The 25719-nt window shown below is 46.2% G+C and overlaps 1 protein-coding gene across 4 annotated transcripts in view; it reads left to right on the top strand.

Moving 5' to 3' along the window:
• JAZF1 (JAZF zinc finger 1) overlaps positions 1-25719 on the top strand; it is a 283712-nt gene that overhangs the window by 232825 nt on the left and 25168 nt on the right. For all 4 annotated transcript variants that reach the window (XR_014796087.1, XM_084896406.1, XM_084896408.1 and 1 more), the window contains exon 3: positions 17041-17237. Coding sequence is in view for 3 of the 4 variants with exons in the window: in XM_084896406.1 (XP_084752532.1) it covers positions 17041-17237 (197 nt within the window). In the remaining variant the exon portion in view is untranslated. The remainder of the gene's footprint in view (positions 1-17040; positions 17238-25719) is intronic.

Below are 25719 nucleotides of genomic sequence, written 5' to 3'. Positions count from 1 at the left end.
TGTGGATGATGGTGGTTCTGTGTTGTCATTGTAATTTTGACGTGGTTGTGGGAGGCGGCGAATACAGGCTTCTCCCTACGCCAGTATTTTTCAACCTTTTTTGGGCAAAGGCACACTTGTTTCATGAAAAAAATCACGAGGCACACCACCATTAGAAAATGTTAAAAAATTTAACTCTGTGCCTATATTGACTATATATAAAGTAATTCTCTTGAATAGGAATCAAATAAACACAAAGAAAGTATTTTATAATTACTTTATTATGAAATATTAAGTAAACAAAATAGTGAAAAATTATAAAATTCTTGTCTGCACCTACGGCACACCAGGCAACATCTCGCGGCACACTAGTGTGCCGCGGAACAGCGGTTGAAAAACGCTGCCCTACGCCACCACCTCGGTTCCCCTCTCCTGGCTGAAATCCTCAAAGTACATGGTGCTCCTGTTGCTGCCACAAGTAGAAAGTTCCATGGCATCCAGAGGGAGATCCTGAATGACAGAGAAGCCCTGTGCTTGTCTGGGGAAACTCAGAGGCCCCTTTTCTGAGGGTCTGTTTTGCATGAGATGGAGTCCAGGTTGGACAGACAGCTAGGATTCTACAAGAACCCCCTGTGAAAGTGAGAGTTACTGCCACGCAGTCCTATTTAAGAAGCAGTCCGTCTCCATGGGAGAATGGCGAGGTCAGCGTTAGCCACACGCCCCCGGCCCTTGGCTGGTGAGCAGGATTTCCCATTTTTAGAAAGGGACGTGAGGCTGTTTTCCTGGCCGGGGGGTCAAACACGGGCTGGAAGCAGGGGCACGCAGAGTTCCCGCAGACATAAACTCCGGAGGTGGGGTTCTTAACATCTGAGCCCTGGGCCCAGCCATACCCGCTGCCTCCTGCTTCCCCCGACTCCCCCCCTTTCACTCTAGGGCCACGTGTGCCTCCCTCAGCCTCCCTGGGCCAGAGGGGAGGGACCCTGGCTCGCTCCTGCCTGAGTCTCGCTCAGCCGCACACCCTCATGAGGATGTGTTGGCTGGAATCACAGCACACAGCCCTCCGCTCCACAGCCACTCCAGTTCCTCACATTCGTCCCGAAGTGTATAGGACTGTCAGGGACATTCCACTCTCACAGCAATGACGCCATAGGGCATTCTCACTCCATCCTGTCCCATGGAGGCCCCCTTGCTGCCATGCTCTGTCCCCAGCCTCGGGTTCGCCTTGCTTCTCCTGCCCTTTCTGTTACCGGGATTCATCTGGCTTATCTCACTCTGCCTATCCTGGGAAGCCACTTTCCATTCTCCTAGAACCAAGGGAAATAAGTGACTGAGTAAATAAAATGCCCGTTTTACAGACAAAACTGAAGACCAGAGAGATAGGAACTTGGATGGCAGGCACAGAATTAGCATATAATTAGGTATCAGAGCCAGACACCCATCGTGCTCACTGCCCCAACTAAGCTACCCAGGCCCAGCCCTCCCTGAGCGTGAGGTCAGTCAGGCCTTAGAAAACCCAACTTTCTCCTCACCTGACCTACTGGTCTAAGAGCTATGGCCACCTTCTGTTGTTCTTTTCTGTTTTGTTTTGTTAGCAATGAATTGCATCGGGGCGGCAGAAATTTTAAAGCGAAAAGATCAGAAAAAGTCAATTTCCTTACTAAGAAAAAAAAAAAAGAAAATCATACACGTTATTCGGTAATGACCTCCCTTTGGCCCCATTAGGCCTGATGAGTCATGTTCTCGGGCCCTCTCAGGAGGTGCACTCACTCTTCCAAAAGCACTGGGGCTCCATTCGGGGAATGGCCGGCTAAATGGCTCCCCGGAATCCTGAAAGAGACAGATTCCTCGTGTTCTCCCAGGGAATGAGGCAGACGCAGGGCACGTGTGGTTAATAGCGTAACCCAGGCAGATGCTGGCTGTATGTCATTTAGGGCCGATTGCAAACACCTCCTGCAGCCACCCTCCATCTTGCCCTTTTCAGTGGGCAGTGCTGGCACTGTTTGCACGCTTTGTGCATTTTAATTCCAAGAATTCCTCTCTCACAAATTCTGCTTTGTGCATTTTCGTGCTGTTTGCACGGTAAGTAGTTACCAAAGCCCCGGGTTAAAAAAAATTAAAAAATAAAATAAAATAAAATAAAATAAAAGGAAATGTTTTACTGGCTTTCAGAACACTAACTTTCCAGGTTTTTGTTTTAACTGGATTTATGACTTTGCTGGTATCTTTCTCACCACCCCTCCTCCAGCCTCCCTCTCTGCCTCACCCATCTCCATCTATGGGGTCGGGGAGATTTGTCCTGTTGAAGTCAGTGGGAGTTCCAGACCCTATCAATTCAAAGATAAAGAATATGGGAGTAAACTGGACAAGATTTTTCTCACCCTCTCTAAGGAAAAACATTCCGGCCTGAGTTCTCAATAAAGTGGAATTCCTCACGGCAAAGGCTTGGTGAGCGGACTTTTCACTCCCAATAAGGAAAGGGATGGATTTTCCTCTGGGTGACTTTGGTTATGGGAAGAAATTCAGAACCAGATAACTTTTTATTAGGCCCCCCATTACACCCACCGGCCACTGCTGGGGACACTGGAGTGAGAATCATTGTCAGGTGCCCCCACCGCAGGGACCTGCATCGGAGCTTTTCTTCAGCAATGCTTGGGACCTCATTCCAAAGGGGGGCTGCGGACAGTGTGAAATTGAAGCTGAGCCACTTCCTGCACATTGCATGGAAGCCACGTGACGCTGTGTCCCGTGTGAACCCCTCTCTGGACACAGTGTGCCCGGCGGGGCCGGCGGGCGTTAACGCCGTGCCTCTCACAAAGGGAGGATGTCTTTGCACCAAACAGTCCCACGAATAAATCGGTGTACTTTTCCACTACGAAAGGAAGATGTTCTGTCTCAAGCAATATATTTGTTCCCCAAATGCTCACCTAAAAATGTAAGAGAAGTAAATTAGTAAGCCGGGGGGGGGGGGGGGGGGGGCGAGAAACAAACTATAAACCAAGAAACTGTAAAAAAGAACTGGACACTAAGGACTGTTTCTCAGTAACTTGGAGGTTCCTCTTCCTCCAGGGCTGCTGTCTGCAATGTAGGCATTTCCCCCACGTCCCCCCACACCTCTCTTCTCAGCCCTGGTCCCTCTGGCTCTTCCTGTCCTCTCTCCTCTTTTCCCCTTGGGTGACTCCTGGGACAACTCCCAAATCTAGACTGCTGCCCTGTCCGTTCACACCCCTGAACCACCACAGCTCCAAGCCCAGTGTACCGAGTGTGACTGAGTGCTTTAGCATGTTTGCTTGTTATCTTTCCTCTGGCATTTTATTAGCTGCGGGTCCCTGGGCAAACTACCCAATGTCTCTGAGGCTCAATTTTGTCGTCTTTAAAATGGGACTGAGAATAACCCCCTGACACTTCGGTACGGAGTAGTTACAAGATAGTTAGCATAGCACATACTGAACAGACTTAAAAAAAAAAAAATTATTGGTCCTGGCAGTGTGGCTCAGTGGTTAAGTGCATCATCCCATGCACTGCAGGGATTTCCAGTCAGGGCACATGCCCAGTTGTGAGTTTGATCCCTGGTCAGGCCCATATAGGAAGTAATCGATCAATGTTTCTCTCTCTGCCCCCCCTTCCCTCTCCCCCCCTCCCCCCCCCCCCCCCCCCCCCCCGTAGAAGACATGAAAATTTCATATCCTTGGGTGAAGGTTAAAAAAAAAATTGTGGACACGTTTCCCTTATCTCTTCCCTAATATTAATTTCTAGATACCCATCTGAAGCTTAGGTCAAGTGAACACTCATTAAGGAGCGGGTCAGTTGCCACTTTGCAGGGACACCTAAGAATACTGCGGTTTAAGCTGCAGGCCAGTGGGGTTGGTTACTGGAAAAGTACTGAGCACTCCTCTCTCAAAAGGGTTCATACAGGAGAGCTCTGCAAGCTCTCACAGGTTCTCCAGGTGCTTGAAATTATTTTAGTTAGGGCGTCAGCCTTGTTCCTCCCCAGGACGCAATGAGGGGAGAAGAACCCCCACAAAAGCTAGCAGCATAGGAGCATTGAGAGGTGTGGTGTCTGCTTCTGCGTCTCTGCAGATTCTGGGAGGCGGCGTGGTTTGCGTGCCTGAGTCTGAGGAGGCTTGGTGGGCGTTAGAAAGGGCCTGGGCAGCAGAGGTGTCTCGGGCTCTCAGTCCATCCACAGGAAGCCCTCTGGCGTGGACCAGTCCTGCACACTCATCAGGCAGCGAGGTTAAGGGGGCTTTGCATGGTTTATATCCTGGCTGCAATCCATTAAAGCTTTAATTACACTAATTAGGGATTTGGGGTAATCAGGTTGGCCAGACTGGAACGGGGGCCTGCACTCTCTGTGAAAAAAGCTCTGCTAAATAAACCAGCAGGATAAATAGAATTGAGGGGCACATGCATTTCTGGGAAGCAGCTGATTCTCAGGCTTAGTGCGTGCTTTTGGCATACAAATGAAGGCTGCTCGTTGTAAATCAACAGAAGGCCTGGAAGCCCCTCCAAGAAACACTTCATTAGCAGTTAAGTACAGTGACATTCTTCCGAATTTTAAGCACACGCACACACTCAAGGTGTGTGTGTGTGTGTGTGTGTGTGTGTGTGTGTGTGTATGTGAAATAACCTGTAAATTTCCAGTTTGCGGTGGAACTTTTGGGGGAAAGGTACGTAGGGGATCTTGTAAAACACAAATTCATTTCAAAGCCATATTGAACAGTAGTTTTGTGTTAATTCCTTTTTCTCCCCTAATTTTAAGGACACCAGAGGTACCATAATAACACTCAAAGCAGTATACCATTTGACATTATAACAGCCCCGTAGCTGCAAGAGTTGGGAAGTATCAGCTCAGACCTTCCAAATTAATAAACTTTTACTGTGTCATTCAATATACATTCTGATTGATAGCACTCACATATTTCCAGCATTGTAGTTTAGCTCTGTGCGTTTGTGTGTGTCAGAGAGAGAAAGAGACGCTACAGTTAATGTTAATAACCAAATTAGTCCATTTTGGCTCTGGTAGGCATTTCCCAGAATTTATAATGAAAAAATGTCCCCTAACTCTTCTTCCATTTTTTATGCCTACGTATTTTTCAAGTCAGGGGTCTTCAAACTACGGCCCGCGGGCCACATGCGGCCCGCAGAGGAGTCTGATCCGGCCCGCCAGGTTTTTTGGGCAGTGAGCGCAGCCGAGGTGTTACAGTAGGAATTAGTAGTTCCTATAGTCCGGCCCTCCAGCTCTCTGAGGGACTGTGATCTGGCCCCCACTTTAAAAAGTTTGAGGACCCCTGTTTCAAGTGATTGTGGGAACACAGGGTGAGAAACACATGCACAGCCATGGCCTAAAGAGGGGGGAGGTGGGAGAACGTTCAAATAAAATGGCAGAAGGTTGATAACATGGCAATTCAACATACTAATCTCTCTGACTTTGTGTGCTTTGGAAATTGTCTCTGTATGAAATTTAAATGACCACCTCCTCAGTGCCCTCAGCTCTCACCCCAAAATTTACACCCAGTCTACAGTTTTCCAGGTATCTTTAGAATCCACAAACTTGTGGGGTTAACTCAGGAAGAAGTTCACATCCCTTTGATTAAAATATAAATATATATATATATATAATTCAGCCCTCAGATGTGTGTGCCAAATACCAGAACACATTTACCAGGTGCCAGCCTCCTTGGAAATTGGGAACACCAAGCCCTTTAGTCCAGAGGCAGCTTAATTGAATTCCTGCTGAGGGAAAATGGCTTTGAATAAAATCAGTTTCCAAGGCCCATGAAGCCTGAAGGCTGTAAGCTTGTGACATGTATGTTGTGAAGAGACAGCCTATGTAGAGATTGGCTTTGTCCCCAAAAGAGCTTCACTGCCTAAATGGATGAATCGTTGAACGGAAAACACCGTTGGCTCCACTCAGTTCCTAAAAGGTGCTCATCTACTGGTTGCTACTCTATGTACAAGTGAGTCACATATATACCCAAATAAATCTGAAGGAGCAGGTAGCCTTGTAATTGTACTGATGAATACATGCAGCTATTGGAATGTGTGTAGTGGGGACAGCCCTTGCCTTGGACATGGCTTTCTCTCTGGTACCATGCATATTATCCGCCATCTTTGCTCCCTAATTCTCTGAGAATGGACAAACTATTACCAGGTGAGTTAGGAAATGGCTACCCTGGGATATTTGTAGAGGTATCAGTGGATTGGTGGGGGGTAAGCATGGGGAGGGTGGGAGTTATTACTCTATAAGTCAGAGATGACAACTTTCAGCTATGTATCACCTTAATGGGTAGTGGCATTGCAGAATGTGGTGATGAGGAGGGTCCTAAAGCCGAATCCATAAACACCACAGGTGAGTGCCGTGACCGATGTGTGATGGCTGTCTCAAGCAGAGTGGGTTATAAGTGGCTCTACAGGCACTATGTGTGCCATCCATGGCATAAACAAACCTACCTGTTTGAGATCTCCTCTGACATGAGTCCTCTAACATTAACCAGAACTCTCCAGTGTGCCCCGTACCCCAGTGCTAGATTCACTGGGCATCACTTGTCCTTCCTAAACGTTGACCACCACCCAGCCTACCTGTCAGTAAAGCTCACCTCAGTAGACCGTCATGGCAGCATCCGAGAAGTACTTTTCTCTGGGGACAGAGGCTTTGATCCCAGGGGTAGATATCTGTCTAAGTCAATGGTTCCCAACGTGGGCACACGCCCCACAGAGGAGCAGTTTGATTTTTAATGGGGGCAATTTGAGAATGAGTTATTAATAGTGAATTTTTTGCATTTTGTATTGTCCTAGGGCCTCATATATGGTATATAAATACATGTTGTGACATATTTAAGCATTTCAGTTCTCTATTATATGTTTTGAAACTTCATTTGCTATTTTTTCATATCACTTTATGTCATTATTATTTTTTAAACAATTTCTTAGTGGTTTCTTCCTCAGTACTTCAACTGTCCTTTTATTCTTGTATTTTTCTCTTTCATGGGCTCCATGTTCTTTGGAAGCTTGTTTAGACCAAGTTAATGGCCTTTTAGGCTTCCTCCGCATGAATAGGAGTTCACTTTTTGAATAATAAGAATTATATGTCACGGAATCAGGGAGGGGATTTTAGAGATACTTAGGTGGGGCATGGCCAAAAAGAGGTTGGGAACCACTGATCTAAGTCCATCTGTGGACCGCATTGGTTTCACCCACAAGTAACATCTTAACGTAGGAATTATCAGTCAGATGGCTGCTGCATTTTTAACCTAGGTGGGAGTCAGGAGCATAGAGCCACCACCAGTGGAAATATCAAGACTCTGAGTAGCCTCCTCTCATATGTGGGAATATTGCTGAGCCAGCTGCTTTTCATGTATTTAATAAGATCTTGGTAAATCCCCATGGAAGTAGGTGTTAGGGTTACCTATGTTTTGTAAATGAGAATCCCTAGACTATAGAGGGTAAACAATTTGTTCGAGCTCGAATACCTTGTAAGTCAGACAAGGAGTTTGTCTCTAGAACCTTGACTTTTAACTGCCAGACTATGTTCAGAGCCATTAATGCTACTGGCACAAGAACTCCAGAGACTCTCAGTCTAATTTTTTCTTGCATTTTTAAACTTCTCCCAGCTTATGGGGAGAGTTAAGCATCATCTCATTAGCAGTTTACATGGAAACCTCAAATAACTCATTTCATTTACTTCCAGAGGAGGCAAAACAAGAAAAACTCAAAGGCTATTTGTAGGCTTGTACCACAAAACCTCATAAAATGCAACTTCTTTGCTTTGTTCATTGGTTTTTACACGGATGTCAAATTAGCAATGAAAACCATGTGTAAGAAATGGCCAGCGTTATTCCTAATTAGATGAAAGTAGAAAGGGAATGGAAAGGATGGGAGAGAGTTGCCAAAAGAGGGCTATTTCAGTTGGCCTCCAAACCAAAGATTTGTGGGTGTAGTTTTCAGAAGTGGTTTTTCTTCTTGGCATTGACCATGAAAAAAGACCCTGGTTTACTCTAGCCAGGCTAAAGTAAATCAAAATTAATTGCCTCACTGATAATTTATGCTGACCTGCGGCTTAAAATAGCGGTTGCTGGCATCTGAGCCAGAGCTTTCATTAAGGTAGATTAACTATATCATTCCTTAGCTGTGAGAAAATGCCCGGTATTTATTGGGAATACACAAAGTCATAATATTCAGGAATGGGATTTTGTTCATTATTGCAGTTATTCCACTCCATGCATGAATTTCATATGAGTGCTAAAATTCTGGAAAAGAGATTATTGGGTTAAAAAAAAAAAAAAAAAAAAAAAAAAAAAGTTGTTCCAAAGTACTATTCATGGAATAGTTGCTAGTCGTTGAATGGTGCTGTTCATGAATGTGTTTCTGTTGGTCTGCAGTCCCCAAGTGGCCTAGGAGGTGTGAGGCCAGGGAGCAGGAAGCACCCAGCACCCACCCTGCTGTGTACCCTTTCCTCAAGAGGATCCTGGCTCCTCTCACCTCCCCCAGCTCTTGGGAAGAAGCAGCTACTGGATGTGGGTGCTTTTGTATTTGCCGTCTTTCTGTCGGCCCAGACATTGCAAATGATTCCTCCTAAATGGATAGTTCCATTTTGGTCAACATTCTTAAAACTCAATTTTTAGCCATGGCAATGATAGGAAATAAAGTTGGATATTTTTAATAACTTGTATGTGGAGAATAATTATAATCAATATATTATTATAAATATTTTACAATGTACAGAGGTGATTACAAAATAATCATAAAAGTCTATATTTTAGTTTCTCTGCATCTCAAAACTAATTTAAGTAAAATGCTTCCTATCTTGTGCTATCTATCTATCTATCTATCTATATATATATATATATATATATATATATATATAAAAGCCTAAAAGACCGTTACAACCAGATGACTGGACAACGAGCCGGTAGCTATGACACACATTGACCACCAGATGGCAGACAATGCAGGAGCTGCCCCTGATGGTCAGTCCACTCCCACAGCCAACCTCCCACAGTCCCTCCCCCTGGCCCATCTGCCCCAATCAGCCCCATTCATTGGCCAGGTGGATGGACCTCACCCATGTACAAATTTGTGCACCGAGCCTCTAGTTATTATCATAATCTCAGAATGAAGAAGTCTTTCTCAAAAAAGGATTATTTTATTCCAAGATTATGTTTATCCTATATTTTTTATCTTAGTCATATGTCCCCATCTTTCCCCCACTGAACTTTTCTAGCCCAACCCCACCCCCTGCCAAATGGTTTTCTTTTTAGTGAGAGACTAGTAATGGAAGATAGTGAGTAACCCAAAATTAATACTGTGTTCCTGGAGGAACTGATGAGCTTTGCTCCACCATCAAAGATGTGAAAGGTGTAAGAACTGTGATTCTTATCACATCTTCATTCAGTTTGTCTCTTTGGACTGTGCAGATGACAGGTGAGTCTTGGAGAATGACAGATGATTATCATAAAGGTAGTTAGGTGATGGGAGAGTCCATTTGTAGCCTGTTCCAGATGTGTTTCCATCACTGGATCTAAAGAATACATCCCCTAGAATCAGTATGCAGCTACCCTGTTGCCCCCAAAATAAGACAGTGTCTCATATTAATTTTTTATCCCAAAGTTGCACTAGGTCTTATTTTCAGGGGATGTCTTATCTTTCTATGCGCTAGGTCTTATTTTCGGGGAAACATGGTAGTAACCTGGGTGAATGTCTTTATACCTGTCAGTAAAGGCCACCATAAGTTCGATAAGGTGCACCAGTAGGCAATAAAAATTGGCAATGCAATGTTAGTTATTAAATAAGCATTTTAAGAGTTTTAGAATATCCAAGCTATGGTATACTATAAAGAATGTAAATTAACTGTAGCTCCCCTTAAAAAAAGAAAAAGAAATAAAATATGATTGTCAAGAGAGTAGAGAAGACAAAGATCACCTCTTTTTTTCTTATCCTCTTCTCTTTTCTCGTCTCCCTGACCCCAAAATAAAGTGAACATTTACAAGCAACCTTAGCTACAAGATTTGATGTGAAATCAACTTGCCCTCGTGTTAATTTATTTTGAGCAAATTAGACCAGAACTCCTGTAAGTCCAGGAAATATATCTTTTTTTTTTTTTTGGTGGGGGGGGGGTGTCAGATATAAACTTAGTAAGGAAAGGATAAAAGAAAACAAAAATAATGCATCAAGGCAAGAAATCTGTCAGTTTTGGTTTGGTACCCAAGCACAACATTCCGTTCATTGGCGGGGTACTTCACAAGTTATGCCCACAGCCCACGTGAATATCATGAAACTCACACAACATAAAAATTCCTTCCAAGCTAAGTGCCAAGCTGATCCGATCAGACGGTGTGGGTTTTTCCCGGTGCTGCTTTTGGTTTTATTATTTAGCATTAACATGTTAACAGCAATGTGTTGAAAGAGGCTCAGCGTTCCGGTGACACTTGCAAAGGTTTTTATGGAGCTTCCAAACCCACCCACAGGCCTCAGATCATGAAGTCAAAAATAGCTCCGGACGATTGTTCGAAACATTACTAGAAACTTTCTGGAATCAGTGGTAACTTTTCTTCTGTCTCCTGAAAAGAAGAGCACTTATAAAGTTCCCACGTCACCAGACAAGGCCCCCACTGTCAACAACGGGACGCAGACACGGGGTTCCTCCCCTGGGCGCCTCAGGTGACGTTTCCCTGGCGAGCTGTTTTCACCAGATACCCCCTCTGCTACCTGTGGCCTTAAGTTGCTGCTAAAACAAGAAGACCCACCCCATGAGTTTATTAGCAGGTGCGCGTTCTGAAAGCCACCATGACTTTGAGACCTAGAGCAGCCAGACTCTGACATGTGGGCCACACGTGAGCGCATGCTGCAATGGACCCATGATGCCCACCGCTGTCCCCACAGCCTCTGTCCCAATGGCCCGCGAGTTGTTCTGCTTCCTCGCTGGCATTCTGTCCATCCTGGTCCTGGGTTGCAAGTAGTAGCAGTCGGAGGGGAGAGCGATCCACCATGCGCAGGTTGGACTCTGCCGGGAAGGTGATTGTGTTCTGGAGCGAGGCCTTACCAGGTCTGGGAGTGCCCAGAATCTCATGGTCTCACGGCCAGCTCCCAGCATCTTCCATCAGAGGCTGTGTGGGTTGCACAAACTTGTTTTCACTGAAGGGCCACTGGGAAAGCAGACCAAGCCTTTGAACTGGAGATGAAGCCGTAGGATGTGAAGCTTTGTGCAGAGGTCTGGCTGCGGACCACGTGGGACCCTGATCGGCCTGTGGGTCTCTCCAATCGGGGCCAGGCCTGAACTGCACAGAGAGGCCGCTTTCTGTCAGCTCGCGTGGGCCCTCGCCCATGGGCCGGCCTTCTACCATTTGGTTCTTCCTCTAAGAGTCAAGGCAAAGAAGGAAAGAAGAGGTGGTGTGTGGGTTTACAGGTGGCCCCCAGCATGCTGTCCCCAAGGAGAGAACCTTCGGTCTGTGTTCTAGCTGCCGCCTTGGGTTTACTGTGCTTACAGTGGTGGTTAATAAATGCACACTGAAGCAGGAAAGGCAGCTCTTGGCTTTCCGAACAGCCAAACTCATGAGAGTAATACTTATCCTGCTCCCCAGTGACCCAGCTCCGAAGAAACCAAATGGCTGACGTCAGTCTGTGTTGGAGAGAAACATTTGTGATTTAGGATTTCCAGAACAAGGATTGTGGGCATCCATCATGTAACAGGAACCTTACATTTGTCAAGCAGGATATGCCAGGCCCTTTTTGCATAGACTCAGTCTTCCGCACAGCCCCAAATCCCGCCCCGGGCTGTCATCACAGAGAAGTGAGAGAGCTGAGGCACAGAAAGGTTAATCACATGCCTACGGTCACACAGCTGGAGAGAATAGAGCAGAGATGACCATTTATAGGATCTATTTCAAAAAACCACTGTCTCAACTGCTACTATTTCCAATCCGCAGGCCATGTCCTGTTAGCCGGTCCAGAAATCCGTGTGATGGTCATGACCAGGAGAGTTTGTGAAAATGAAATGGACTAGGAAACTATCAGCTTATATCACATGCAGTGAGGATTCTTTCATGACATCTTGCTCCAGACGTTTCCATAAAATTCACCTTATCTTTGTGTCCAGATAGGTTTTGTAATTCCCAATTTGTCTGATTTCAGAAAGGTGACAGGATACAAACACTTCACGTTACGAAACTCTCCCTGTACGACCGGAGGCACCCTCTGTAATCAAACACATTAATATTTGTGCCGTGAAGCACGTAAATAGTCACAGTAAATGCAATAAATAAAGTTGAAAGTCGTTTGTAAGTAATTCATGTCAGGGTCTGTCTCCCAATGAGTTTTACTGCCAAACCTCTAAGAAAATAAGTTTCGTTTGGAGCTTTGGAGATGGCAGAATTGCAGATGCAGACCTGACTCTACATAGGTGTGTACTGCCTCCCAAGAGGGAAACATTTCTAATAATGAGTTGAGGTTAAAAAATAAAATCGAAATTAAAAAAAGTCTGGAAAACACTGCATGATACTATTGCTGGAATCACTTTCCATTGGAGCTGGGGAGGGATAGGGGTGATATATTCCCTATATCCATAAACCCCATGTTTTAACAAGCAGAAACCCAGGGCCAGAATGGGGAGAGGTCTTCCGGAGGCCACCGCCTCTCCCTCCTAGAGCTGGGCCCGGGGACCACACGCCTCTCGGAGCCCCATAATAGCCACTGAGCCACGCCACGCATCTGAGTTGGTGTTCTCTTCAGGTTGCGAGCAGTCACTTCCGTCGGTGGCCTCCCCAGCGGGACAGGCCCAGGCTCTGGCCGCAGCGGGCGGTGCCCGCGGGCGCTGCCCGGCCCCGTAAATTTCCCAGCCTGCGGTTGGAGCGGGCCCCCTCGGACCGGCAGTTGACATTTCCCCCTGCGGTGTTACATTCGTGTTTCCACGTTTAACATGTCAGACTGAATGAGCGTTGCGGTCTGAGGATTTCAGAGATTTATAACGGAGTCTTGAAAATTTACTTAAGGAATATGTACTTCCCCGAGCAATAACAAATATTGCTACAAATGGCCATATTAAGTTAAAGTAAGTTGGGCATTTCTGATTTGTAGGAACGTTCAAATTAATCCTCGGAGTCTCGGTTTCCGAACGAAAACACGGCTTGGCCCGGCCGCAGGCTTCCCAGCGGGTAGGCGGCAGTGAACGAGCCCTCGGGAGACAGGTTTTTCCTTAAGAATAGTCAGTTCTCCCCTTTTGTGGAAAAGTAATACTGAAGGAAGAGACCCTGAGAAACCAGCCCTAGTTGTATGTGGGAACCAGGGAACTTCAATGTTCTTTTTTTTCTATTGTTTTCTATAAACTGAGATGGATTATTTTTATAATTTTTAAAAAGCAAAGAAGCCTTTCTTATCCATTCTTGATTCCTCCCCTGATTAGTGAGTAGGCAAGGATCTTGGCTCAAATGCTTTCCCTCTTCAGTAAGAAAATAATAACTACAGTGTTAAAGCTCTGGTCCGTGTTTGACAACTGGCTCCTGAGGAGAGAGAAAGCCCTGATTTATAATATTTGTCCATTTCCATGGTGCAGGACTCCCACCGTGGCCAATGCCAAGCTACCACATGACGTCACTGGGTGCCAGCCCACCGTTAGGCAGTAAATCTACCAAACAGAGCCCGTACTAATGGGAATAACCTCAACAACACAAATAATAGTAAAATGAAGTAAAATAATTATGAACCAATAAGTTTTGAGTATTACTCCTTTGTATTTAGTATACTTACTTTAATTATAATTTCACATAATTTAAACTTTAATAATTGGTGTATTAAATTAGCATCATTTTGATGATGGGGGCTCACCAAAAGCCTGAAAATGGAAGGCTTCACTCTCACAAGATGGTCTTGGCAAAAACCTGGGCCGATGGAATATTGCTTTGAAACGTTAGTGTTTATGTGTCCAGAAGCAGGCAGAGTCCTGGTTGATAAGTGAGGGAGGAGGAGGAGCAGGAACTGGTGAGTTTCAGCCGTGCTCCCACGGCAAAGCAGATTGCCGTCCACAGCCAACCCAACACACGTGGAGGCCAAGGCGGGGGATGCGAGTGTGTTGTGGCAGTTTGTAGTTGTTGTTTTATATCTGTGCTTAGGAGAGCATTTCTTTTACAATAAAAAGCATGAGCTATTGATACTTTTTAACCAGCATGAGAGGAGGCATGGAGGAACCACCCCATCTTAACAAGAGTTTGTCTGACACTGCCTGTGGCTGTCTGGCCTGATGCCCAGTCGGTCAGCCATTGCATAATCCACACTACACAAGAGCCATGGACACACAGCATGCCCTCAGCAGCCCGGAGGCGGGTAAGGGATGGAGATAAACCCGCAGCGTAAAGCTTTGTGTAACGATAACAGCTCTGGGTGCTGAGCCACTTCCTGTGTGACAGGCACCAAGGCCCCATGAGGTCAGCATCCATAGCCCTGGTCCCCAGCAGGTGGTCCTCTCACATCGTGAACTCAGAGACTCACAAGATGACCAGGGTCACGGTGGGCACTGGTTCTGTTCAGAGGGGCGGTGGGCTAGCCACAGCAGACAGCCAGACAGTGTCCACCTCTGCGGAGTCCTGTGGAGGCAGTCTGTTCAGATGCAGAGTCAGGTGGCCCTGGGGCAGGGGTGGGAGCTGCCCTAGTGGGAGAGGGGGTTGGGCTCTGGAACATTCCAGGAGCATGCTCCTGGTTCCCCACCGGACATTTCTGGGACAAGGTCCCCATGCTGGAAGCCCAGGTTCTGTCATCCTATCATTTGCATGGACTTCTCCTTCCTCCCGGTCTAGATGTGAGGGACCAGTCTTGGATGGGTCTTATCCTGAGGAGCACTGTTGACATACGAGTATCTTAGCAGGGTACGCGATTAACCAAAGATCAAATTCTCCTGCAGAAAGGGAACAGATCCATGTCAACCCTTCTCCTATAACTGTTCGTCCCATTTCACAGAAATAACACTGAGGTTTAGAGATGTTTCTCAGCTAGCTTGCCTCGATCATGTAGTCAGTAATCTGGGAGACACTCCACTCCGAGTCCCATTTTTTTTCACCCAAATGTGAGATGTGAGTTTCTTGTCCTCTCCCACAGCATACCTGTGTGTATCTGACTGTTTGAAACAGGAACTTGAACTCTTACCATGAGCACTACTGGTCCTCCTGGAAGGAGCATACGCTCGGCCTGTGGTTCTGACCGCACTGCTAGCCCCACGTTGAGAAGCTCAGCACCAGCCGCTGGTAGAATAATAAAAGACAGCCCTAGCTCCTTGCTTTTCTCTGAGAGGCCACATTTTGAGTAGAAGTTTGTGGAGAGGGGATAAAAAGGCGGTTTTTAAGAGCAGCAGAGCCATCTGAAAAGAAACGAGTATCTGCTACCGGGTGCAAGCAATTCTGCTTTGCATTGTGCCTTTCTTTTTAAATCACCGCCATCCTGTAGCACCAATCTTAAGCGCTCAAGGCGAAGCATGCAGCTTTTACTGCAGTTCAGTTCTGCAGTTTATAGATCTAGATTGTCTTGCAGAAGCCATCCAAAAAATGCGCCATTCATGTTCCAGATACAAAAGTAGGCGCTTTAAGACACTGTAACGATATTGGAATATTGTTTCATTGGGTGGTTGATTGACTCTTGGCTTTTACCAGGCATCAGAACTATCTGTTGATGTCCCAAAGTTTAGAACGTGAGAAAGACAAATGCTAGGGAGTTTTGTGGGCAGGATGTGAAATGGGTTGAGTGAAACAGCATGTTTAAGTGCAGTGGAATTTATGATGAATTGTATTGAAATGGTCAAAACACAATTGATGGAGGGGGCACGGTATGTAGAGGGCTTGAAGGGTTGGTGATGTTCTGTTTTTAGCCTGGGCAGTGGGCACAGGTGCCTGGTTTATTACCCAGATGCTTTCAAACACTCAGTTCACTAGGCTTCCCATTGCAGTTTTCGAAAACACAGTTGGTAAAGTCTGCCTGCCAATATTACAGTCTAGCTGGCATGGCTCAATGGTTGAGCATCGACCTATGAACCAGGAGGTCACAGTTTGATTCCCAGGCAGGACACAAGCCCAGGTTGTGGCCTCAGTCACCACTGTGGGGCATGCAAGAGGCAGCCAACCAATGATTCTCTCCCATCATTGATGTTTCTGTCTCTCTCTTTCCCTTCCTCTCTGAAATCAATAAAAAATATATTTTTTTAAATAATAATAATACAAAAAAAGATACTTGCTCTTTAGGTAAGAAATATTTCATAGATTGTTTTGAATCTCATATTACATGAATTTATGGAATATTATGTTATGCAGTGAGGGAAGAACAGTTTGAATATTACTGTCCCAAGAGGAGTGTTGAAAGAATAATTTTGAAGTTCCCAAGATGCAATTATCGGGAAAGGCCCCCTTTATGAGCAATAAAATCATACACAGATCCTCCGCGTGCTCTTCCTCCTTGCCCTGAGCGCGTCTCTTCCTTTGAATGCGCCTGGGCTGGCTGGCTCGGTCGTTCCATAAATGCTTGCTGACATGGGCCTGCAGAGTGCTAGCAACCACTGTGGGAACGGGGGTCCTTGCGTTCAGCTAATGACTGTAGAGGCAAGGCCTTCCCTCAGTTAAAACATTGAAAAGGACAGTGTGAGAACCCGGAGCCAGGCACAAGAATCCGTTTTCATGTGACCATGATGCTAACTACCTCCCAAGAGAGCCCTCTCTCCCTGGGAGTGGCTGGGAGCTGGGAATGGGCGGGCTTTCTGCAGGCAGAGAGAGAGAGGACCTCCCCAGAGAGGACAGGGCGTGGCGCTGACCACTGCTGTGGGTGCTGTGGGTGCAGCTGGAATCTGGGGGTGAGTTTCCCACAAGGAGGGTTTGCCTAGGGAAGACATGGGCCGGACTTGGAGGGGCCTTCAACCAACCAGCTAGCAGATGCTTTCACCGTGTCGGAAAACGGGTTCTGGTGTGAGCTTTGAGGGGGGGGGGGACAGACCTGTGAACAAGCCCCTTTCCCAGGAGGGGGCATCTGTCAGACTCGGGGTAACTGTCATAGTCCTCCTGCTCTGTCCATGGCCTGGTCACTCACCTGCCATTGTCCCTTCAGATTCATGACCGACGCCGCCCGCCGGGAGCAGGAGTCCCTCAAGAAGAAGATCCAGCCCAAGCTCTCGCTGACCTTGTCCAGCTCCGTGTCCCGGGGGAATGTGTCCACGCCGCCACGCCACAGCAGCGGAAGCCTTACTCCCCCCGTGACCCCGCCCATCACGCCCTCCTCCTCCTTCCGCAGCAGCACCCCGACCGGTGAGTGGCTTGGCTCTCCCCCTTGGTGAAGAGTGAGTGTGAGAGTGAGTGTGAGTGTGTGTGTGTGTGTGTGTGTGTGTGTGTGTGTGTGCTGGGGGCCAGAGATAGGTGGTGACTCAGACCCACCTGTTTTACCCTTGACTAGTCCGGGTAGATGTTGGTTCATTCATCTACTTATGATTGAAGAAATAATGTGAATCGCTGTTCATCGTACGTATGTGACAATGGATTTATACTTGTCATGCCCTTGCCATGTCTTACGTGCAAGGGACAGGATGACTTGGCCTTGTGCAGGTGGAGGAGCAGGCAAACAAGGTGGCCACGTGTCGGTTATGGTTGAAGCTGCATGATGAGGGCACAGGGGTCCAGGACACCACTCTCCCAGTCTTTGCTTCTGGAAAATGGTTCCCACAGTAAAATGATTGTTGTAAGAATATTTAGAGAGCCTATCCGCACCAGGCAAAGGAGAGTGTCTGTCCCGAAGAGCGTGGGCCTCGGGGAGGACATTGGCCTTCTAGGGGGTCCACAAGCACACTCTGTCTTCCCTCCCCAAAGTGCTAGTCACTGAAAAGTAAAACAGCAGACAGAGGTGAAGTTCAAAATCAAGTTTATTCGTGCAGAAAGCTAACCTACTAGACAGCGTGGATCCGTAGCCATAGGGCTTCATAGCAGGTCTCCCTGGGGTTTAACTTATTTCCTCAATCACCCTCCGAGCTTACCTCGCAGTGCGCACAGACCCCTGTCCACTCAGCCCTCCATGAGCATGAGCTGTACTTCTCCCGATTCAGAGATCCACTGAGTCACTGCCCCCCGGGGGCAGGAGTGAGGAAAGATGGTAGAAAGAAGCCGGAAAGGTCTCTCCTTTTCTTTTTCCCATCTGAGAAGCAGCGAATATATGTTCCTTCTCCCCAGTGGGAGTGTAGGCCCAGGTATTAACCCAATAAATGCACCAGTAGCTACGACACTGCGACCATGACAAGCGCTCTGTGGAGGAGCTCAGTGCTGTGAAAGCATCCAGAGAGAGGTCCGGCAGACCAGGGAAGGCTCCCCTTGAAAGATGAGTGGGAGGCAAGATGGTGACCAGGGAGAGGAGACTCCCTGGGGGAAGGGACTCCCAATTTTGTGTGGGGAGATGCTGGGTTGAACGAAGGAAAACTGGTTTCCTTAAGGCAGAGCCTTCATACACATTGTTATTCTCCCGAGGGAGAACTTAGTAAAATCTCCCAAACTTAGTTGACTCTGATTCTGGGACCTCTTTTCCTATGGGCATCTCAGGGGCTCATGGAGGACTGACACCCTGTGTTCTGTCAGCGTTGGGCATTGTGGAGACAGGATCGGTGTTGGAGGCAGGTAGACCAGAGTTCCTCCCTGAACAGCTCCCTTCACAAGTTACCAAGCACACGTTCCATAGGTTCTGTGTTCGAGTCTAACGTGAGAGCCCCCGTATGCACCCAGCGTCCAATAAATGTCTGTCTGTGCCGCCTGGAGTCTCCATCTGGTGGCTTCAGGGACAGATCAGGGTCATTCTTCCATAGAAGATGAGTCAGTGCCTCTGTGCTGGGCATTTGCCCATTTCCTCACATCGGCCCCCATGCTTCCCTCGTACTTCCTTCTGCGAAGATTTACTTTCCAGCATGTTGTGTAACCGTTACTGTGTGAACCCTAAGGCATGCTGTGGGAATGTAATTCTGTGATCGCCTTTTCTGAGTATTTCTGTGAAGATTTACTCATACAGCGGAAACCGGTTTGGCTCAGTGGTAGAGCGTCGGTCTGCGTGCGACTGAAAGGTCCCAGGTTCGATTCCAGTCAGGGACATGTATGTTGGTTGCAGGCACATCCCCGATAGGGGGTGTGCAAGAGGCAGCTGGTCCATGTTTCTCTCTCATCGACGTTTCTAGCTCTCTCTCTCCCTTTCTCTCTGTAAAAAATCAATAAAATATATATATATTTTTAAAAATTTACTCATGCAAAATATAAATGAAGGGGCAGTTATGCACCTGGGTGTGCTTTATGCATGACTTGATACTGACTGACTTGTGGCCAGCACCAGGTAACCATGGCTGCCTCGGTTAGTGAGTTTCCTTAGAATCCCAGGAAAATCAAGACAGTTTAGAAGTGAGAGTTTATTATTTTTCATGTAAGAATGTTCGGGCGAAATGGAATCATTCATTTCCTTTCCCTCAGCCCTAAAGAAATCTTTCTGACACCTTGCCTATTTTAGCAATTTCCCACCGCGAGGATGAATTTATGTTGTGGTAAAGATGTATCACTTTCAATCTGTCAAGATCATTGGTAAGTTATTTGCTGCTTGAAGAATGTTCCATGTAAACATCAAAAATTAGCAGGGGAAATGGTTTCTTAAACCCCTGCCCGGACAGTTTTGATTGTGTACATTTTTCAATGTTTGAAATGTTATTTTACCTGTAGTTAGGGAGATCAGCTTCTTTTTCCTGACTAATGTGGTTTCAGTCACTTTCGCTGCCAGGTTATAAATAATATTCCATGTTTCTGCCTTCTGCATTCACTCTCCCAGGGTCCATAGTCAAAGGCACATTCCTGATCCAGAAGTAGGCCATCTTTGGAACATTTCATTTACAAAACATTCTTTACAGCTCACTGTCGTGACGAGACGGGATCCGAGCTCGGTTTCATCTGGAGTCTTGGGTATTGCTTAGGTATTCTTGGAACCAAGATGTAGTTTGGAATTTCTAAATCCTAGGAGGGTCTTCTCATCTCTTCCTTTTCATTTCCTCTCCTTATTTGCTTGGTTATATATTAATATATATATATATATATATATATATATATGTGTGTGTGTGTGTGTGTGTGTGTGTGTATTTGTGTATAATTTAAAAGTATTCACTAAGCAAAGGTTAGAATGGTTAAAAATCATGGGTCAGCACACTTTCTATGAAGGACCAGATGGTAAATACCTCATGCTCTGCGGGCCATAGGGTCTCTGTTTCAGCTATTCAGCTATAGAATTACACACACAAACGGGCTTGGTATGTTCCATTAAAAGTTTTTGTACAACTTCATGTACAAACTCAGGCATGATTGGGCCCACAGGCCATGGTTTGCAAAAATCCCTGATTTAACTCATAAAGATACAAAATTAAGCCTTGACTGGTCTGGCTCAGTGGATAGAGCATCGGCCTGTGGACTGAAGGGTCCCAGGTTCGATTCTGGTCAAGGGCATGTACCTTGGTTGTGGGCACATCCCCAGTAGGTGGTGTGCAGGAGGCAATTGATCGATGTTTCTCTCTCATTGATGTTTCTAAGTTAGAGAAACATCGATCAACTGCCTCCTGCACACCCCCTACTGGGGATGTGCCCACAACCAAGGTACATGCCCTTGGTTGTGGGCACATCTCTGGGATCAGGCCTAAACTGGCAGTTGGACATCTCCCGAGGGGTTCTATCGATAGATTGGAGAGGGTGCAGGCTGGGCTGAGGGGACCCCCCCCTCAACCCTGTGCACAAATTTCATGCACTGGGCCTCTAGTTGTTAAATATTCAGTTTGCAAGCCACTTAAATGATTAGCTTGAAATTGGCCATGGGGAGGGCATTTTTACCAGTGAAATTTGCAAATGCTACCTGTCAGGACTTCTGCATGCCCCACTTTACCTTTATACCACTCTCTTTTCCTTTTAATACTTATCATATTAATCTTACTCAGTTTGTAGTTCAGGGGATCAGGGGCCTAACTATGTCTGTGAATCATCATAAAGCAAAAATCAATCACTAATAAATAAATATTAGCCACTGCAAACAATAGATTGCTCCATAGCCATTCACAACAAAGGTATGGGTCACTGTGTAATGACATTATCTAGTTATAAAACTACATATGCAGTATGATCCCAATCTTTTTTTTTTCTTTTTTTTTTACTTCATAAAAGTTAATTGTGGTTACTTTAATGTGATGGGAAAATAGATGCTCTTTTCTTTTCCCTATCTTCTGAAATGAGCCTGTATTACTTTTTTAACTAAAACAAAACCAGAAGATCCAGACAAGATGGCGCTGACCCTATCTCCCCTATCCTCTCAAAAAGAGAAATCAATCAATTTCTTTCAGATTAATTCCATGACCTTTCAGGGTTAGGGGGTGGGAAATCATTCTCTAGGAAGGGCCTTTAGCCAGCAGATTGTTTTGGTTATTAGTGCCTGTAGTTTAGTTGAGAAAGTAATTTTTTTTTCCTGTTTCCATATTAGCCCATGGACCTCTCTCTTCAAGGAGTTACTCTCAGTCAGGCTGAGATGGAAATCACCCAGAGAATTTTTCAGCCCTTTGCCTGGGCTCCACCCTGAGACTCTGACTTGGTGGGTGGGAGGGACTTTGGCACTGATGGTTTTAAAACGTTCTCCTGGGTTAACTCTCACCTGTAGCTAGAGTTGGAAAACACTGTGACCGTCCGGTTGCAGTGTGACCATCCGGTTGTCCTAACTGGGTTTTCTTGCGTGGGTTAACATATCCCCACCTTGCCTGGAGAAAGATGACTGTGGTTACTCGCTTAGCCTGGGAAATGAGTCCAAGGGGACTGAACAGATGCGTGCTTGTGTCTTAATGGAGAAGCCATGGAAAGAGTTGGCCAGGTTTCGGGTTATAATAGCGTTGCATAGTCTCTCCTGGAAAATATTTGTATATATATTTTGGCTGACTCAGGGGGGGAAAATTCAAGTATTAAACCAGAGAAAGGCACCCAAGGAAATGAAACGTGTGTGTGTGTGCACATGCGCTTTCTATAATAGCAGTGAAGTCACAGCTTATATCTATTAATGCATAATTTAAGTTTCTATATTATGTTATTTCATGTCATATTCCTGTGTCTCCTGCTATTTAGTCTTATAGTACACCTTTAACATTTCTGATGGCTTTTTACAATACATTGTTCAAATTATAAGAATTTTGAAATTTTCAGGAGATACCGACATACAGCAAGTCATTTTAGAAAGTAAATGTTTCAGGGAGGAAATTACTGTGTAACACAGACTTTTAGAACTGGTGGAATTATGCTTAACCTTTAGAAGTGTAAGCCTTTGTTTTTAGAAGGCAAAATAAACTTAAATAGGCTTAAGAAAGGCAGAAAGTCTCAGAGAAGAAAAAGATAAATTAAGGTAAGATCTAAAATAACATACCTCCCCCACTCATCCAAAAGAAGAGAATGAAATAAAAGAAATCATGGAGAGATAAATCCTGTCCAGTGTAATGGTGGAAAATTAGAAAAGCAAAGCAAACTATTTCGGCCTCACTGAATTTTGTGCCCTATTTATGAAATTCGTGAGGCCTCGGTTTGGTATTTACCAGGTTCTGCCCCTGAAGAGTTGAATGTCTGCACGAGGCCTAGGACATATTTCTAAAACCTTCCTATTCAAAAGCTGGCCTGATTTATGTTTCCCTGTTGGGCAGTTGCTGTGTTATCTGGCTTAGTTAGGGTCAGGTCTCTAACACACCCTTTCCTGGCCTGAGGTTTGTTTGCTTGTTTGTGTATATTCCACTTTCTCCTAATCACTGTTCTTTCATCTTCTTTGTTGATTGACTTGTAAAACCTTTATCCTGCCTCCCAAGTGTCTTGCGGTTAATTTGGCTTCTTTCCCCACCATCTCAGGTGGCTACTTGTGTTTAATCTCCACTTGCTACTCAAGAGCGTTGGTAGCGTAAGGATGGCAACCTCGAAATAGTATTTCAATGACTGTTTCACTTGTAAGAGCTCCCAAACAAAACGTGCTGTGATTTTACGTGAGGAAAATAATCAAATTAGGGCTGATTGGGAACGATAATACAATAATAACATAATACATTACAGCCCTTTGTGGTGCACAGAAGCATTCACATCGCCGTCTAATCTGGTCCTTCTTAACACGGATGGGACACAGGGCGAACATTGTTAGCCCCCTCTAGAGACTCAGACACTGCCCAGTTGACCTATGAACCAGGAGGTTCAGTTCCCAGTAGGGCACATGCCTGGTTTTTGTGGGCTTGATCCCCAGCGTGGTGGATGCTGAGGCCGCCGATCAGAGATTCTCTGTCGTCATTGGTGTTTCTCTCTCTCCCTCTCTGAAATCAATTAAAATGTGTTTTTTTTTTTAAGACACTGAAATTAAGATTCATTGAAGTGATAACTTGCCTCGGTCCATGTGGTGCCCAGCTAGAGTTGATCCTGTTCTCCGCCACCAGGATGTGGCAGCTTTTCCTTTGGCAGAACTTACTGAGCATCTATTTTGTTAAGAGGCCCTGTGCCCACTCTCAGAAACACAGAAAAGCAGAAGGCTTCTCTCTAATCCTTGTAGATGAGAGTTTACATGTCTCGGTAGAAACATTTTATACACGTGTAGGACAGGCAGCTCATGGATGTGACCTGCACACGGAGGGACTAAATTATCGGCATGGATGATTTGTAAGGCAAGACAGACACACAGAGGGTCATTCTCTCTCTGCTGTCTCAGTGCAGCGGTAAGCGGTCTATTCACACCGGGAAAATGTCTAGATCTTGTAAGGGAGAAGGAAGAAAGTGAGGACAGGTGGGAGGTGGTTTGGAGCCCAGTTTTATAGCCCACGGTCATTTGGGCATGTCAGCGTGGGGACTGGTAAGCAGCCCTGGAGATGTTGACAGCGCTTGGGAGCACGGAGGTAGAGTGGCGAGAGGCCTCTGCAGGACCTGGATCCAGATCTTGGTCCTGCTTCTTGAGAGAGAGACGGCCTCAGACCCAGTGCCTGTCTTTTGTGGACGTGTGTTTCCATTCCTCCTGGGCCAGTGCCTGGAGGGGAATTACCAGGCCAGCGTCATTTTGGTCTTGGGGCCTGAAGAAGCCGTGTGACCTCTGTGTCGCGGCCTCCGGGCTGGGAGGAGGAACGGTGTGGTCTGATGCCTCTCCTCTCAGGGCTGCCTGGAGGGCGCTGTTCCCCAGCTGCTCCGAGGCAGGTGCAAGGATGTAGCTCTGTTCCCCGTAGCCCACCCTACACAGTAGCCCACCTGCTGGTAAATGGAGACACAAATGGGATCTAGTTGTGCAACGGAATACTGTTTAGCAGTAAAGGGGAATAAAGTACTGATACACAGAAAAATGGGTGAATCTCCAAAACACGATGCTGAGTGAAAGAAGCAGACATGAGGGCACATATGAAATTCCAGTACAGGCCGGCCGACCTGTGGCCATAGAAATCAGCATAGCAGTCAACTCGAGGGGAGGGGGTTGGAAAGGTGTGCACAAGAGCTCCCTGGAGTGCTGGCTGCAGACCAGGCCTTGACCGGGGTCTTGGTTACATAAAGGCGTGCATTGATCAGACCCATCGCGTTCTACTAGCAGGGGTCTTCAAACTACGGCCCGCGGGCCACATGTGGCCCGCAGAGGAGTCTGATCAGGCCCGCCAGGTTTTTCGGGCAGTGAGCGCAGCCGAGGTGTTACAGTAGGAATTAGTAGTTCATATAGTCCGGCCCTCCAGCTCTCTGAGGGACCGTGATCTGGCCCCCACTTTAAAAAGTTTGAGGACCCCTGTTAGAGTAACTAAGATCCGTGCACTGGACTGTATGGATTTACCTCGGTTGGAAAGAAGGTGGCCCAGGCAGAAATGAGGGACCAGAGCCCGCAGCTTCCACCCATTCCTTGACCGGGCAAGTACATTTCCTCTGCCGTAAACAGTCATTAAGAACAAAGGAAGTAAATAAATGCAGTAGTTAGAGGAGGCAAATCTCTGGAATTTCCTCCCCATTACAGAAAGGCCGTAAACGGAATCCTTTAGTGTCCGCTTTCTTAGCTCAGGAACATGCAGGAAACAGCCGTGCGGCCACATAAAACAATTGCAAAACATATACATATGGGGGCGGGGGAGGTGGAGGAGGAGGAGAAAGAAGAAAAAAAAAAGAAGAAAGGAGGAGGAGAAGCAGCCAGTGGCCAGACCCTGGGTCTTAGGTCCCAGTTAGAATTGGTTAATGACTGATAGAAAGTCATAGCATCTGGGTCTCCCAAATATCCAAAATGTAGAAATGCCTCACCATGCAGAGAATGTTAAAGGGAACGCTGCCCACTTTCAGCCCACAGGGAGCGCAGGCTCTGTGACAGCCAGCCACTTGATAGCAGCTTATCTTCCGCTTCAATATTTGCAGAAAGAGGAAGGTGCCAATCATTTACCTTCTGATGAAGACATTGTTGAGGCCTGCCATTTTAGCAGTACCACACTTTACCATTTACATTTAGTTATAAACCTACATTTTGTGTATACTATTCACAGTTCTTGTTTCATCAAACTCAGTAAAAATAGAGTCTACTGTTAAGAATTCCCACCGGGAGTATTCCAGCACCGGGTGAAACATGACTTTCCCATCATGATTCACTTGGTGCTGGAAACGCCGTGAATGGCAAGGCTTTAGCCCTTGAACCTTGTTGCCGTGTGTGTGTGTGTGTGTGTGTGTGTGTGTGTGTGTGTGAGCAGGGGTCCCTGCACTGGCCAAAGAAATATGAAGAGCCATCACAAGACAGAGT

This window comes from Pipistrellus hanaki, assembly GCF_964339955.1.
Source record: "Pipistrellus hanaki genome assembly, chromosome: 10".
NCBI classification, from domain to species: domain Eukaryota; kingdom Metazoa; phylum Chordata; class Mammalia; order Chiroptera; family Vespertilionidae; genus Pipistrellus; species Pipistrellus hanaki.
This window is presented reverse-complemented; position numbering and strand designations above follow the sequence as displayed.